The sequence below is a fragment of the Gopherus evgoodei genome, chromosome 5, assembly GCF_007399415.2.
Source record: "Gopherus evgoodei ecotype Sinaloan lineage chromosome 5, rGopEvg1_v1.p, whole genome shotgun sequence".
Classification (NCBI taxonomy): Eukaryota; Metazoa; Chordata; order Testudines; family Testudinidae; genus Gopherus; species Gopherus evgoodei.
In genome coordinates, this window is record NC_044326.1 from 73,374,213 (window position 1) to 73,392,299 (window position 18,087).

The window sequence follows — 18,087 nt, forward strand, 5'->3', positions numbered from 1 at the left end:
CTGTTGCCATGGGTTCCCCCACAAATGGCTGTTCTTCTTCGAATGCTGTCCCTGTGAGTGCTCCACTCTAGGTGATGGTGCGTCCCGGCGCTGTTGATTGGAGATTTTCGGTAGCAGTGCCTGGTTGGGACGCACGCACTCAGTTGGTTTCTTCTGTCTCGTTGGAATCTTCCTGAGTGTGTGCGCCCCACACCCTTCTCAGTTCCTTCTCAACCATCCTCGGCCAAAGACGGAACTTGGGGCAGTGCTGCCTTCTCTTCCCTGGTCTCTATAGGAAACAGTAACAAAGAACATAGAAATAATTATTAGTTACATCCCAGTTGTTTCCCTTCCTTTAGTATAGTTACATAGTTAGTTAGTTACTTAGTTTAAAAAAAAAATCTCTCAGGCTTGTCTCCCGTTGAGACACTCTCCTCGGCCATCTCTAATTCATAATGCCAGGAGCTTCAGGATTCAAAAGGTGTATTTCCTGTCAGGAATCCATGCCACAGATAGATGGGCACTCATACTGTGTGAAGTGCCTCGGGGACACCCACGTCCCTGTGAAGTGCCTCCCTGGCGCAAGCCTCAAGTCAAGAGCTGTTCTAGACTTGATTTTAACAAATAGGGAGGAACTGATTGAGAATTTGAAAGCAGAAGGAAGCTTGGGTGAAAGTGATCATGAAATCATAGAGTTTGCAATTCTAAGGAAGGGTAGAAGGGAGTACAGCAAAATAGAGACAATGGATTTCAGGAAGGCGGATTTTGGTAAGCTCAGAGAGCTGATAGGTAGGGTCCCATGGGAATCAAGACTGAGGGGAAAAACAACTGAGGTGAGTTGGCAGTTTTTCGAAGGGACACTAATAAGGGCTCAAAAGCAAGCTATTCCGATGGGTAGGAAAGATAGAAAATGTGGCAAAAGAACACCTTGGCTTAACCATGAGATCTTGCATGACCTACAAAATAAAAAGGAGTCATATAAAAAATGGAAACTAGGTCAGGTTACAAAGGATGAATATAGGCAAATAACACAGGAATGCAGGGGCAAGATTAGAAAGGCAAAGGCACAAAATGAGCTCAAACTAGCAATGGGAATAAAGGGAAACAAGAAGACTTTTTATCAATACATTAGAAGCAAGAGGAAGACCAAGGACAGGGTAGGCCCACTGCTCAGTGAAGAGGGAGAAACAGTAACAGGAAACTTGGAAATGGCAGAGATGCTTAATGACTTCTTTGTTTCACTGAAGTCTGAAGGAATGTCTAACTTAGTGAATGCTTATGGGAAGGGGTTAGGTTTAGAAGATAAAATAAAAAAGAGCAAGTTAAAAATCACTTAGAAAAGTTAGATGCCTGGAAGTCACCAGGGCCTGAAGAAATGCATCCTAGAATACTCAAGGAGTTAATAGAAGAGGTATCTGAGCCTCTAGTTATTATCTTTGGAAAGTCATGGGAGACGGGAGAGATTCTGGGAGACTGGAAAAGGGCAAATATAGTGCCCATCTATAAAAAGGGAAATAAAAACAACCCAGGAAACTACAAACCAGTTAGTTTAACTTCTGTGCCAGGGAAGATAATGGAGCAAGTAATTAAAGAAATCATCTGCAAACACTTGGAAGGTGGTAAGGTGATAGGGAATAGCCAGCATGGATTTGTAAAGAACAAATCGTGTCAAACCAATCTGATAGCTTTCTTTGATAGGATAATGAGCCTTGTGGATAAGGGAGAAGCGGTGGATGTGGTATACCTAGACTTTAGTAAGGCATTTGATACGCATGATATCCTTATCGATAAACTAGGCAAATACAATTTAGATGGGGCTACTATAAGGTGGGTGCATAACTGGCTGGATAACCGTACTCAGAGACTAGTTATTAATGGCTCCTAATCCTGCTGGAAAGGTATAACAAGTGGGGTTCCGCAGGGGTCTGTTTTGGGACCGGCTCTGTTCAATATCTTCATCAACGACTTAGATGTTGGCATAGAAAGTATGCTCGTTAAGTTTGCAGATGATACCAAACTGGGAGGGATAGCAACTGCTTTGGAGGACAGGGTCAAAATTCAAAATCATCTGGACAAATTGGAGAAATAGTCTGAGGTAAACCAGATGAAGTTCAATAAAGACAAATGCAAAGTGCTCCACTTAGGAAGGAACAATCAGTTTCACACATACAGAATGGGAAGAGACTGTCTAGGAAGGAGTATGGCAGAAAGAGATCTAGGGGTCATAGTGGACCACAAGTTAAATATGAGTCAACAGTGTGATACTGTTGCAAAAAAAGCAAACGTGATTCTGGGATGCATTAACAGGTGTGTTGTAAACAAGACACGAGAAGTCATTCTTCCGCTCTACTCTGCGCTGGTTAGGCCTCAACTGGAGTATTGTGTCCAGTTCTGGGCACCGCATTTCAAGAAAGATGTGGAGAAATTGGAGAGGGTCCAGAAAGGAGCAACAAGAATGATTAAAGGTCTTGAGAACATGACCTATGAAGGAAGGCTGAAAGAATTGGGTTTATTTAGTTTGGAAAAGAGAAGGCTGAGAGGGGACATAGCAACAGTTTTCAGGTATCTAAAAGGGTGTCATCAGGAGGAGGGAGAAAACTTGTTCACTTTAGCCTCTAAGGATAGAACAAGAAGCAATGGGCTTAAACTGCAGCAAGGGAGATATAGGTTGGACATTAGGAAGAAGTTCCTAACTGTCCACAGGGAGGTTGTGTAATCTCCATCTCTGGAGATATTTAAGAGTAGGTTAGATAAATGTCTATTAGGGATGGTCTAGACAGTATTTGGTCCTGCCATGAGGGCAGGGGACTGGACTCGATGACCTCTCGAGGTCCCTTCCAGTCCTAGAGTCTATGAGTCACGACAAGGATCTGTGGCTCAAAATACTGATGATGGAAAAATCCTTACAGCCGCTTTCGGAGATGGGAAAGGTTAAACCCGCTCCCACACGCTCCCCAGACAGATCAGAACTGGTGGGCAGCGTTGCTTCACCCTCTCTGGAGTGGAGGCAAGAAACAGAACAGTCTCACAGGAGAGACTTTAACAAGGGTAGGAGGTCTCCCGCAAGATCCCTACCCTCTGTGCTGACAGCACCAAAGGCAGGTGCCTCAGCTTTTTCTAATGCCTCAGCCACAGCTCTGACAGAGCGCAGAGGCAGGGAACCGACCTCCCGCGTCAGAAAGGTCCTTGTGGCTCCAGTCCCCTCGGCACTGCAAACGGCTGCGGTGCCGGCAGCACGCTTCTCCTGGGTACCACAAATAGCTGCGGTGCCGGCAGCATGTTTCTCCTGGGCACCACAAATGGCCACGGTGCCGGCAGCACACTCCTCTCTTTCTCGCAAACGGCTATGATGCCGGCAGCGCGCGCCTCTCCTCTTCATCACAAATGGCCACGGTGCCCGCAGCGCAATCTTCCCCTGCAGGGAGAAGAACGTTAGCCTTGGTGCCATCTTCCACCTGGGCACCAGTAGTAGACCCCCTGCAGGACACCTCCAAGCAGTCTGCAGCACTACTGTCACTTGCACTTTCTCCTGCTAATGAGCTAGAGCAGAGAGCAGGCTCAGCTCAGCCTAGAGAGCAGGAGCAACAGTTTCTCACTCAATGTGACTTTTCAGTGCCGCTTAAGCCTCACTCTCCACTCCTAGGTACACAGGGCTCATTTTTTGAACCGCCACTCTCTCTACCTGAACTGGTTTTCACTGATGGTGAACTTGATTTACAGCAACAAGCAGAGTTCTCCCCTCCTGCTTCTCCTCCACAGGCACCTCTGCCACCTCAGGTCACAGTTCAAGGCCACCAGCCTCAGTTTCCCTACTTCGCCCCCCCCCCATGGGCGACACCTGGGTTTTCCTACCCTATGCCTTGGCCTCAGTGGTACCCTTGGCAACATCCTCCTACTAGTCATCCTCCTTCTGTGCATCAATCTCCTGCTCCGTCCACTTCTAAGGTGCCTGAGCCCCATCCTGAGTATGCAAGTTATGCCATATCCTTAACTCTCAATTAGCCCGGAAGGAGCCCTCCTCCCTCCACCTCCACGGGCCATGGAAGACTGTAAACAATTTCAAGAACTTTTCAGGAAGGTGGCACTCAGTCAAGATATCCCCTTTCAGGAGGTTCAGGAGATGCAACACAGACTCCTCAGAATCCTTCAAATGTCCGCACCCTCAAAAATCGCTGTCCCTATAAACGAAGCACTCCTGGAGCCGGCTGACACTCTCTGGCAAACCCCAGCGTCTTTAGTACCAACTTGCAAAAAGGCCCAACGTAAATACTATGTCCCTGCTAAGGACGCTGACTTCCTATTTTTTCATCCACCACCGAACTCCCTTGTCATGGATGCATTCGCTCAGAGTACGAAACAGTCACAATATCAACACACCCTGCAAGACAAGGACCTTAGACGCCTTGACATCTTGGGCCGTAAAGGTTATATGTCCTCCACACTACAATTCAGAATTGCAAACTATTCTGCTCCCCTCGCCAGTTACGACTTTGATAATTACACTAAACTTTTGAATTTGCCTCCTACATTCCAGAGGATATGAGAGCAGACTTCAAATCAATCCTGACTGAGGGCCAACTGATTTCCAGAATGGCCCTACAGGCATCTCTAGACATGGCAGACACAGCAGCCTGTACAACTGCAACTGCTGTGGTTATGCGCAGATCCTCATGGTTCTCTGCATCTGGCATCCCCAAAGAACTGCAGACCAAAATGGAGGATCTCCCTTTTGATAAGGACAAACTTTCTCCTACCCTCCTACCCTTCCCCGTCCCTCTTTAGGGACCCTTCTCTCGACCACTTACTTCGCACAGAAGTGATGCATCTTCTACAACTAGGTGCAGTGGAACCTGTGCCGACACAAAATCAAGGGACAGGTTTCTACTTCCATTACTTTCTAACTCAGAAAAAGACCGGAGGATGGAGGTCTCTACTAGATCTATGCCGACTGAACAAATTCATGAGGATACAAAGAATCAAGATGGTCACACTGGGCCCAGTAATACCTGCACTGGATCAAGGGGACTGGTTCAAAGCCGTCGACCTACAGCTTGCTTACTTTCATATATCAATTCATCCAGCTCACAGACGCTTCCTACGATTCACAATCAGTCATGACCATTTTCAATACAGAGTTCTTCCTTTCGGACCCGCCACAGCACCGAGAGTTTTTTTTTCCAAGACTCTAGCCGTGGTCGTGGCTCACCTCCGCAAACATGGGGTCACGCTGTTCCCGTATCTGGATGATTGCCTTATCAAGGGCAACTCCTATGGTGAGACACTTCAAGCTACCCGTTTCGCCATCTCCCTCTTTCACAGCCTAGGCCTCCAAATAAACATCCAAAAATCCACTCTGACACCTAAACAATAGATTGAGTTCATCGGAGCTCATCTCGACTCAGTCCAGAGCAGGGCTTCCCTCCCATATCACAGATTCCTCGCTATCACGCAGCTCAAACGCACGCTCTCTATTCGTTCCAGGACACAGGCAAGACTTTGCCTACAGCTCCTTGGTCACATGGCAGCCACCACCATCGTGGTTCACCACGCCAGGCTACACATGAGATGTTTCCAGGGCTGGCTCAATTCCAATTTCAAACCCAACAGACACACCTTAGGGATGCTGCTAACTCCTCCTCCCAATGTTTTAGCTTCCCAGCATTGGTAAACAAGTCCAGAAAACCTCTGCACAGGAGTTTCCTTCCAGCAATGTTCCCCAACACTCATGCTCACCACAGACGCTTCCCTAATCAGTTGGGGAGCGCACCTAGGGCGGCACTGGGCACAAGGCCGGTGGTCCGCATCAGAGACGCACCTGCACATAAATCTCTTAGAGCTCAGAGCAGTGAGGCAAGCATGCCTTCACTTTCTTCCCCTCATAAAGAACAAATCTCTTTGGGCCTTAAAAGACAGCATAGCATGCATGTACTACATAAACAGACAAGAGGGAGCCCGATCACATTCCCTTTGCATGGAAGCCATTCAACTATGGAATTGGTGCATACGACATAGAATACAAATCATCATTTCCTACGTACCAGACTGCCACAACACTACTGCCAACGCATTCAGCAGGCACTTCCTAACACAACGCGAATGGGAACTGCACCCTGCAGTTCTCCAACAGCTCTTCTTCCTCTGGGGCACCTCGTCAATAGATCTCTTTGCCACGACCCAGAATCAAAAATGTTCCGTTTTGCTCCAGAGTGGGACTCGGGACTGCATCTCTAGGAGATGCATTCCTCATCCCATGGTATAACTCCCTCCTGTACGCCTTCCACCAATCCCTCTGTTACACAGGGTTCTTTGGAAGATTGTGGACGGCAAGGCCTGGGTCATCCTTATTGCCTGGGTCATCCTTATTATTGCCTTATTGCCTGGGTCATCCTTATTGCCTTGGCCAAGACAGATGTGGTATCCCTACCTACTTTGCATATCCTCCCGTCACCCACGGGCTCTCCCCAAGAGGCCAGACCACGTTTCCCAGGACAACGGACGGGTTCTTCACCCCAGCTCCAATAGCTCCACCTCACAACCTGGTTCCTTCATGGTTCCAAACCCATGAACTAGCCTGTTCCGAGCAAGTCCAATATGTCCTCCTGTACAGTAGCAAAGACTTCACTCATAAAATCTACCTGCAGAAGTGGAAGCATTTCGCCCCCTGGTGCTCACGTAATCACTTAGCACTCGATAACGTGACCCTCCCTAACATTCTAGACTACCTCCTGAAACTAAACCAGGAAGGACTTTCACTCAGCTCCATCAAAGTGCACCTGGCGGCGCTTACCACCTTCCATGACCTATTAGACAGTTATTCATTCTTTACCCACTCCACCATAAAACGCTTTCTCACAGGCCTGCAAAATCTCTACCCTGAAATTTACCCAACAGCGGCTGCATGGAATCTTAACCTTGTTCTTCATGCTCTCATGAAACCTCCATCTGAGGCCTTGGCTACCTCCTTTCATCTTCATATGTCCTTAGTTGCCATAACATCAGCAGGGAGAGTTGGTGAAATGAGCGCCCTGATGGCCCACCCTCCCTACACAGTCTTCTCCAAAGACAAAGTCACTTTGAGACCACATTCTAAATTTCTTCCTAAGGTGGTATCGACCTTCGACCTCAACCAACCTATATACTTACCTACTTTCTATCCCAAACTTCACAAGACTCCACAAGAGGCAACCCTGCATACTCTCGACGTCAGGTGAGCAATCGCCTTTTATTTAGACAGGACCAAACCATTTCGTAAGTCCCCATGACTGTTTGTTTCCATTACTGAAAGATTGAAAGGTATGGCTATCTCTAAACAACATCTATCCAAGTGGATCTCTGACTGCATCAGATCCTGTTACCATGCGCAAAATCTTCAACCGCCTGAAGGCATTAGAACTCATTCCACTACCCTGACAGACAAGTGCTCATAGAGGTGGATCTCCTGAAGAGAAAGGTCTTTCCTCTATGGGCCTGCAATTCTGTTTTGCTATCAGACTGTTAGCTAAATATAATTTTAACAACTATTCAAGGCTGATGGACTTTAAGGACAAGCTTCCTACTGAGGACAAGGCCCAATTTCAGTCTTTCATAGAGGAGGGTAAGTTAGTAAGATATGGCATCCACAGGACTGACCTCTGGTATAGTCATAAGGAAGGATTCTTGGCTACAGTCTTCAGGTTTCCCTAGAAAGTTTCAGAATACCATACAGAATCTTCCCTTCGATGACTCAGATCTCTTCAATGAGAAAACAGATGAGTCCCTACACCTCTCAAAGACTCTGTGCTCCTTGGGGATTTATTCTGCGGCTTCGAAGACAAAACATTAGAGACAAACATATAGGTCAAGGCCACGCTCTCCTCAAGCCAAGCCTGCAGTGAATCATCAGAGGTTCAGAGGCCTTGCTTTTTGGCTCCCTCGACTACCACAACTTCTACCCATTCCAAGCCTCCTACAAAGGGCTACTTAGATGGGTATCAACCGAGACATCCAATCACCACTGATGCTAGCCACTTCTTCCCTCATTATTTAGGAGGCCATCTCACATTTGTCACCCACAATGGGGGCTTGATCATGACAGACTTGGGTCTTGGAAACTATCCATCAAGGAAACTCCATCGAGTTCCTCTCCCTCGCTTCTCACAACACCTCTTCCTGATCCCCGTTTAGGGACCGCTCTCTTGAGATGATTGTTCATCAGGAGGCAGACACCCTCCTACAACGAGGGGTGATAGAGTGGCTCTTTCCTTAGGATGAAGGAAGAGGATTCTATTCCCCAAATTTTCTAGTCCCACAAAGAGACCCATACTGGATCTTTGGCAACTAAACATTTTTATTAGAAAGTCGAAATTCAAGATGGGTACGTTAGTATCAATAATCTCTTCACTACAGGAGAGGATGTGTTTTGTGGCTCTTGACATGAAAGATGCATACTTTCATGCAAACATTCATCATTCCCCCAGAATTCCTACGATTTATGGTGGGCCAAGAACATTTCCAGTTCAGAGTCTTTCCCTTTGGGCTAACAGCAGCACCGAGAATGTTCACAAAAGTTTTGTCTGTGGTGGTAACCCAAATGAGACACCAGAGTCACAATTTTCCATATTTGTATGATTGGCTCTTGGTAAGTCTCTTCTGCCAAGAGGTCAAGTCGGCGACAGAGTTTCTGCTCCATCTTCTAGCAGTCCTGGGCACCTGCATAAACAAAGTAAGCACAGATTACTCACAGACCACAAACTATGACCAGAATATGCCTCTCACTTTTAAGCCATATGGTCTTGTGTGCTCATGTGACACTGTTCGCCAGGCTTCATCTATGATGTCTACACCCCTGGCTCTGGTCAATCTATCACCAAAGATCATATCAATACCAGAGTGACCATTCCCACCAGATACATCACCTCCCTCACCTGTTAATCAAAGCCAGAGAGAGTGAGAATGGATGTTCCCTTAAACGCTCCTAGCCCAGTGTCACCATCATAACAGACACTTCCCTTCTGAACAACCACATTGCATAAGATATAAGGACCATCAATGAGGCCAAAGTGCACATCAATATACTATAACTGAGAGCAGTCCACCTTCCTTGCAGAACCTTTCTTCCACTTATACGTTTACATCATAGCCAAGTGATGTTAGACAGCATCCACATGGTCTTCTATATAAACAAACAGGGTAGGGCAAAATCTCTTCCCCTTTGCCTGAAAGCAGTTAGGTATGAGAAACCATATGACTAAGTATGTCTACACTGGCAAGTTTCTGCGCCACAAGTTATACCACTTTTATTAAAACGCTGGAATTAAATCACTGTTGCATGTCCATACTGTGCTGCTTGTGGTGCTGGAGCACATTCACATTAGCAGCTCTTGAACAGCAAAGACAGCAGTGCATTGTGGTAACTATCCCACTGTGCAACTAGACGCAGGGTGCTTTGGGAAGAGTTTGCAATGCGTCATGGGGCAGGCACAGCATCACATGATGTAGGTTTCCCAATCCCATTGTTCCATGGACATCCTACTACATTGCCAGCTACTTTTCAGCTGAAGTGTGGGGGGAGGAAATGTGTGAGACAGGGAGTATGTGTGTGTATGGACGAGGGAGAGAGACAGTGTGTTCTAGGGAACAGAGAACATGTCAGCATCCTGTCCTGTAAGTTGAGACTGCAGCAGGAAGCAACCAATCCTGAGGCAGGGGGTGAGGAAAACCCCTGACATCAGCCCCCACCTCCCTCCCTGGACTCTCTACACAGCAATCTCTCTCTCTCTCTCACACACACACACCTGCCTCTGTGTTCAACATTAATGGTTTGCTTTGTGTCCCTGAGCAGATCAGCACACAATGGCTGTCAGAAACGGTGCTTTGAAAGGGGAGGGGCGCATGTCTCCAAACAGTGAGCAGAGCAGTCACTTGAGGCATTATGGGACAGCTCTGGAACCCCATTAGAGCGCAGAAAGCAATCAAATTGCTACACTGGCAATAGAGCACTGGAGCCTCTGTGCAAATAGCCTTATGACTCTCGTTGAGGTGGGTTTTTTGCAGTGCTGCAACTCAGGAGTCTCTGCACACAAAGTGTCTTGGCATTGTGCACGTATCTGCGGTTTGAGCACAAAAAGCTGCTTTACTGCACAGAAACTTGCCAGTGTAGACAAGCCCTAAGCCACATACCTCCCAGGTGATCAGAACCCTTTAATAGATCATCTGAGCAGACACGTCGCTGCGGACCAAAAGTGGGAGATTCACCAAGAGAAATATTCACTCAGTGGGGTACACCTCAATGGGATTTCTTTGTGTCCCAAATGAACAAAAGCTTCCCCTATGGGCAATGGCTCCCAAGACGGCCCTCTCCTGTTGTCATGGACAAATGATCTCAAATATGCCTTTCCTTCCATTCTCCTGCTACCACAGGTCCGGAGAAAGATCTCTCTTGATGGGGCCATTATCATTTTCCTAGAACCCAAATGGCCTAGGCAATTTTGCTTCCCAGAGCTCCTGAAAATGTCACCACCTCCCCTTTCCAGATCTCAGGGAGGTGGGGATTAAAATCAGACACCCCAATCCAGACTCACTCTATCTCATGGTCTGGTGTTTGGTTGGGCATCGGAAGCAGAATGTTCTTGTTTGACACCCATTCAAGCTATCTTTTCCCAAAATAGGAAAGCTTCAACGTGGACCTGCTATTTAACTTAATGGAGATGTTTCTCTATCTAGATGCAGCATAATGAGCCTTCTCCAGGCATTGAAAATATTCTGGTCATTTTCAATGATCTCCTGTCTCTTAAAAACTCAGGCTTTTCCATTAGCTCCCTGTGGGTCCATCTCACAGTGATTAGTGCCTTCCTCCCTCCCTCCAGTGGATGGATGTTCTGTCTTCTCTCTCTCTCTCTCTCTCTCTCTCTCTCTCTCTCTCAGATTGGGACCTTTCCACCAGTGATCAAATCTACATCTCAATGGGACCTCAATTTCATCCTGTCAGCACTGACCAGAACACCGTGTGAACAATAGGTGACATGCTCCATCTCCCAGCTGTCCATGAAAGTTGCATTTTTAGTTACTATCACTTCATCCAGGAGAGTGAGTGATTTGGGAGCCCACATGGTAGACCCTCCTGGTACACTTTTTCCACAAGGATAAGGTATCCCTTCATCTCTGTTCTAAATTCTTCCCCAAAGTTATTTCTGAATTCCATGCTAATCAAAGTATCCACTAATCTGTCCTTTTTCCAAAACACCACATTTCTACTGAAGAGAAAATATTTCCTTCCCTCAACCTCAGATATGCCCTGGTGTTCTATCTGCCAAGGACCAAACCTATTAGAAAATCAAGATTTTTTTCTCACTGTAGCAGAAAGGCCGCGAAGTCAAGCAATGTCCTCTCAGAGAATCTGTAAGTGGGTGCATCATAAAGTGATACAGATTAGGACATACACCTTTTCTAACACAGGAGGGCACATGCCATCTCTATAACTTACCTGCAGGATGTACCCATAGGAGGTACATGCACAGCAGCCACTTGGAGTGACATCCACACATTCACTAGACATTATGTGCATATTGAGGATGCACCAGTGGGAACTGCAGTACTGCAAACTTCCTCACATAGCCCTTCAGTCTGAGCATTGCTTGTCAATCACCCATATGTGGAATACGCATAGGCACCAGCACTGGAAGAAGAAATGGGGGTTATTTACCTGTAGCTGAAACTTCTTTGAGCTTTATCATCCCTGTCTGTATTCCATTTCCCTCCCTCTATCCCCTCTGTTTTGGATCCCATTGGATTTGTGGTCAGAAGAAGAACTGGAGAGACATTGGCTCACACTACCTCTTGTGCCCTTAGCTGGGAACACAAAATCTACTGTGCAATTGCAGGCCAGCAGACACTGCTTGTTAGAATTTCTGGAGTTGGGTACATGGTGCACATGAATACTCACATGTGGAATACAGATAAGGACCACACATCTCGAAGAACTTCCAGTTACAGGTAAGTAACCTGCATACATTACATTATTTTAAAGACTTTCAGGCTACTTTACGTTCAATGGGAGTTTATACCCAGTGTCAGAGATGCCAATATGGAGATCAGCAACAATAGCAGCAGTATTTCTGGCAGTCAGCTTATCTGGCTGGACAGCAGGACTTCTCTAGGAAGAGAGAGAACTCACAAAGGAGAAGGTCTTCTGATTCAAATTTCAACCAACTGGCCCATTCTCCATCAGCTTTGGGCATGAAATCAACTTGACTCTCCTCTTGAGGACAGTATTCCAGTTGTGATTATCCCCATGATATTTCCTCCATTTGGGGACAGGCTCACCCACTTCTACAGTGCGTGGGAAGCAATAACCATGGACAAGTGGGTCTTAAACACTTTAGATTGGGTTATGCCATCCAATTTCTGTCTATCCCCGCTTCCCACCATCCTGGCCCATCTTTTTTTCAGAGACCACGCTCACAAATCACTGCTCCTTCTGCAGATCCAGACTCTTGGAATGCTGTCCGGGCAAGTGAGATAGCCAGTGAGATGGCAGCTCTAGATGGGGAGAAGGCTCAGAAAGTGCCATAAGGCAGCTGAAAGGCAGTTGAGGAAGGAGGTTAAAAGAGAGCAGAGCTGGGTAAAAAGGGGATTTGCCAGAGGAAGCTGTGTTAGAGGAAGCAGAGCCTAGAAGGGCCAAGAACAAGGAGCCAGGCAACAAGGGACCTAGAGTGTATGAACAGTGAGATTGACCACTGGGATGCTAACAGAGGGAATGTATTTTGAGTGCAGTATGTCACTGGGTGTAGCTCTCCAGCTGAAGAGCTCTCTTTCACAGGTGAACCTGTTGGAAAGAGGTCCAGCTCTTTGTAGTGTCAAATGAAGAAACATTGCCAGGCTGGAGAGAGGTGAAGTCAGGACACCAGAGGTGAATTCAGACTTTGCGGCCACGGAGAGAAGTAGCCAATTCCCTCTTAGGGGACACAGCGTGGTATTAACAAATTTATTTTATTGTGATGGTAATTTACAGTTTATTATTCTCGTACGTAAGTATTTGATGTTCCTTCACATTATTTATGTTCGTTACAAAGGAAAACCCAGAGATTCGTTAAGTTTAAAAATTTAAGGTTTGCCTCTACCTCTCCTCATAGTAGGCGTAGCCTAGCTGAGGCCTGGGACACTGCATTAGTCCTCATTCCTGCCAAGTAAACACTTCATCTCTTTGATTTACTGGGCTAATTTTGAACAAAAGGAAGTCAATATTAATTCCAGCAGAAACAATTGAGTTCACTGGGGCCCTGCTGAACTCCGAGTTCCATGACTTTTCTACCAAACTATTGTTTTCAGACAATTCATCACCTATGTCTGTCTCTCCAGTCTCACGCTTGAACTACAATTTGTGTTTGTCTGTTGTTACTAGATCATATGGCCGGAGTAGTCCAGCATGTGAGATTGTGTCTTCATTCTCTTCCATACTTGCTGAAGTTAGACTGTTTCCCAAGTTTTCAGTCATTAGACAAGCTTGACTGAGTACCACTGATGATTGTTGAGTCCCTAGAGTGGTGAGCACATCATATAAATGCATGTGAAGGGTTTCATTTGCCCACCCTGCACTGACCAGGACTATAGTTACTGATGGTTCAACAATAGGGTGACTAGACGTCCCAATTTTTTTTTTACTCTACCAGCAGCATTCTGTGTTAGGTTTTTTTTCTGCTCCGCTGGTGACACCTCCCCTCATGTGTCCCGATATTTTCTTACTCTCATCTGATCACCCTACTCCACAATAGTTTGGGGAGCACATCTAGAGACTTTGAAAGGTTAGGGTTTGTGGACAAAATAGGAAGCTCCCTTCATATAAACATCCTGGAGTTTAAGCAGTTTACAATGCGTGCTGGACCTTCTGAGCTCAGATGAGGGGCACAGTGGTTCACCTGCTTTTTGACAATACCGTCACAATGTATTATGTGAAGAAGCAGGGAGGAGCCTGCTTCAACTAGCACTGTCAGAAAGCAGTATAGTTTTGACTCTTTTTTGCATCAAAGAAGGCATCACTTGTCCAGCCACACACTTACTGGGGGCCCAAAATCAGTTGGCTGATCACCTCAGCAGGAGTTTCTCCCAGAATCATAAGTAGTCTCTGAAGAGCAGCATTTGGAGTTGCATCTTCAGAGAATCAGGCATTCTGTCTGTTGACCTATTTGCTGCAAGGGACCTCCATCTGAGCCTTTAGCAACTTGTTCTCTCTCCTTCATCTGTCAAAAGGCAGCCTTTCTTATTGCCATAACATCCACAAGGAGAGTAAGTGAACTGCAGACCCTAATGGCAGGGCTGCCCTATACACAGTTTTTCAAAGACAAGTTGGCCTTAAGACCACACCTCAAACTTTTGTCTAAAGTGGTTTCACTGTTTTACCTTAAGCAAACAATATACTTGTCTATATTTTTCCTAAGCCTCATTCAAATGCAGATGAACAGCACCTTCATTCATGTGAGATGATCATTGGAGTTCTTTCTGTGGAGGACTAAACCATTCGGTGTATCATCTCAACTTTTTGTATCCTGTGTGGATTGGACGGGGGTCTAGGTGATTTTGGCACAGATGGATCCATCCAATCCACAATAGATTCCTTCTTGCATTTACAGTGGCATATGGAGTAGCTCAGGCACACCTCCACAGAGACCGGTGGCTCATTTGAGCAGGGGCAAAGCAACTTCAGTTGCATTTCTCAATGACATATCTATATTGGACATTTGCAGGGCTGCCACCTGGTGTTCACTGCATACTTTCATCACACATTGTGCTATTATAACTGCGTCTAGATTAGGTTCAAGGTTTGGAAAGGCAGTTCTACAGTCATTTTTAAGTATACTCCAAATTCCACTTGCTGGTGTTTCTACTTGAGAGTCATGTGAGTGGAATATACATCGGCAACCACTTGAAGAAGAAAAAGCAGTTACTTACCTGTACTGTAACTGTTGTTCTTTGAGATGTGGGTGCAAACGTATTCCATGGCCCACCTTCTGTCCCTTCTGTGTCAGTGCAAAGGAACTGAGGGGGTCAGGGTGGTGCTGACCTTAAATAGCCATGGGAGGCACTACGAGGCACCAGAAAGCATGTGTGCTGCCCCGACGGTTACTTCTAGGCAAAGCTCTCAGGCTTTGGTATGCTGGGCGCATGCACATATGAGTGGAATATATATCTGCACCCACGTCTTTTAGAACAACAGTCTCAATACAGGTAATTTTTTTTCTCTGTTCTGGTTTGGTAAATCTAATGTTGAGATGCTGTGTTATAACACACACACATACTATTACAGTTTTCATGGCTAGAGGTGTGACGGTGGGAGGGAAGCTTTTTCTAATAAGTTGTTATATCACAGTGACTAATGTTTCAATGTGTATATGTCTTTGATAATGATATTTCCTCCCCTTATCTTAGTTGCAGTACACAGCCAAGAAAGACCTACAGCAGCAGTGATGCCGATACAGGCTCAAAGTTCAGCATGCCTCATCCCTGCAGCTGTGATCATTCCCCACCATTCTGTTGCTTCCCAGCAGCTCCAGCCTCAGCTTTCAAATGCTGCTGCTTACGTCACTGCTGTGAATAACAACCGATCCAATGTTCCACTGGCTTGTGCTGCAGCTTCTTTAAACTCTTCCAGCATCACCTCTGCATCTTTGGATGGGGACATAAGTGGGAGAGCTGTGAGTGTTCACCCTGGGGCTCCTGCTTCTCCTGAAAATGCTTTAGCAGCTGGTGGGAATACTGCAGTCAGTAAACCAGACAAGGATAGCAAGGTGGGCTTGGCATTATATTTGCATCTCAGGCAGTGTCTCACTTCTATCACATGAACTTTTTAAAATAGACTTATATAAATGTCTTTATATGATTTAGGAGTAACATACTGTGAGTTTTTATGGAAAATTGAACAAGTTGGGCATTCGTTTGAATGGCTGTATGTTAGAGCAAGTCCATTTGTGAGAATGTGAAAATAATTTAGGGTGGTGGGTGCATATTGGAGCAGAGGTGCAATGGGATAAAGAGTAGAATACAGAGTCCAGCAGGATTAAGAAAGTGAATTGCTGCAGGTCAGAGGGATCAATTGCTCTGTTGTTGGAATTCTTTATATTTCATGTGTTTCTTTCTGGAGCTGTAATCTGATTCCTGGATGCTTCAGAGGACTCTTGCATGGTCAGCAACTCTAATCAGTGGGCCTCTGTAAATTGATAGGTGAGCCTGTAAACACGAATTTATGGGAACATAAATTATTCAGTCTAATAAAATAAAGTTAATATTTAATAAAAATCAATATATATTTAGGGTGTACAATTTCCTTCAAAAATAAGTCAGAAAGAATTTTTTTTTTGCTGTAAAATATTAGTCATTTTCCTCATTATGTTAATACTTTAAATTAGAAAACTGAATTTTATGAAAAGTTTAATTTCAGGCCATTACTGTTGAACAAGAAAAAGGAAGTGAAATAAAATGTCACTCGTGGGCACGCAGCTCTTCCAGATTTTGTGTTTAGTAGATTCTCAATTAATCCATTTTCTTCCCCATGTAGAATTGCTCCTTGCAGTGTTCTCCAATATCACTTTCAGTTTTAAACTCAAGCTTTCACCTTTCTGCATGGGAGTGGTTATTCCTGCCTAATTGATCTTGCTATTAGGCTGCATTTGAGGCAAAATATACTAAATTTTCCTTTTAACTGTAGTATATTATTTGTAGTTTATACCCCTTTTGACCATTTCCTTTAACTCCTAGGTTAAACACTTGTAGACATTTCTCTTGTAACTTTTCCCTCACAGTCACTGCTTTGTCAAGCTAATACACATAAGGGTAGTTTTAATATTTCCTCACAGGCTAATCTCTGCTGCTCTTAATCATTTTTGTTGTTCACCTTTAAATTGAGATACTCTGCATTCATGTAATTACTTCATTTGCAGCCAACTGAGATTAGACTGAAATGTCTTACTTAGGCTGAAGTTTTATTGGGCCTATACTGTTTTGGGAGTTCTCTCATACATATCTAAGCTTATTCAGCCAAAGAGTTTATGTAAGAAGATCACTGCCAGACTCTTTAAAAAGGAAAGAAATACAAAAGTGTTTTGAACAAATCAGTACTGAAAAGGCTCTGTGGGTTATAGTGGATCACAAATGGAACGAGTCTACAATGCCATGCAAAAAAGGCTAACTTTGTTCTGGGGTGTATTAACAAGAGTGTCTTATAAAATGTTGTTGTAGCTATGTTGTGTTAATTACTTATGCTCAACAATCTGGGTTCAGACCTTGCATTTAGCAATGACATTTTGGTTTAGTTTCCCGGATCTGAAGAGAAGCTCTGTATAAGCTCAAAAACTTCTCTATTTCTTACTAACAGAAGTTGGTCCAGTAACAGGAGTGTTGTATTTAAGACATGGGAGGTAATTGTCTCACGTTACTTGGCCTTGGGGAGTCTCAGCTGGAGTACTGTGTCCAGTTCTGAGTGGCACACTTAGGAAGGATGTCACAAATTGGAGAGTCCAGAGGAGAGCCACAATATGAGAAAAGATTTAGAAAATCTGACTAATCAAGAAAGGTTAAAAAAATGTGCATATTTATTTTTGTAGAAAAGACTGAGGGGAGACCTGTTAGCCCTTAATATATCTGAAGACTGTTGTAAATAGGATAGTAATCAATTGTTTTCTATGTCTTTTGAACATAGGACATGAAGTAATGGTCTTAATCTACAGCAAGAGAGATTTAGGTTAGATTTTAGGAAAAACTTTCTAATTATAAGGGTAGTTAAGATCTGGAATAGGCTGCCAAGGGAGGTTGTGGAATCCCCATAACTGGAGATTCTATAAGAACAGATTGGACAAGTACCTGTCAGGGATGATCTAGGTTTACTTGGTCCTGCCTCAGAGCAAGAAGCTGCACTTGATGACTTCTTGAGGTCCTTTCTGTCTCTACGTTTCTATGATTCTGTAGTCTTCAGGGGTTTCTGTCTGAGCAAGTAAAAAGAATGTTTACAATTATTCATTGCAACAAAGACACAAAATGCGAACGATTCCCCTCCTGGTAAAATTCTGCTAACTATTCAAGATCTCCGGTGTGGGGAATAAGGGAGGAAAAATTGGAGGCACTTATCCAAACCACAGGCTGTGG

The 18,087-nt window shown here is 44.9% G+C and overlaps 1 protein-coding gene across 2 annotated transcripts in view; it reads left to right on the forward strand.

The window, feature by feature from the left end:
* Window positions 1-18,087, forward strand: part of SH3RF1 (SH3 domain containing ring finger 1) — a 154,476-nt gene that overhangs the window by 111,855 nt on the left and 24,534 nt on the right. For both annotated transcript variants that reach the window (XM_030564442.1, XM_030564444.1), the window contains exon 10: window positions 15,379-15,737. In XM_030564442.1, coding sequence (XP_030420302.1) covers window positions 15,379-15,737 — 359 coding nt within the window. The remainder of the gene's footprint in view (window positions 1-15,378; window positions 15,738-18,087) is intronic.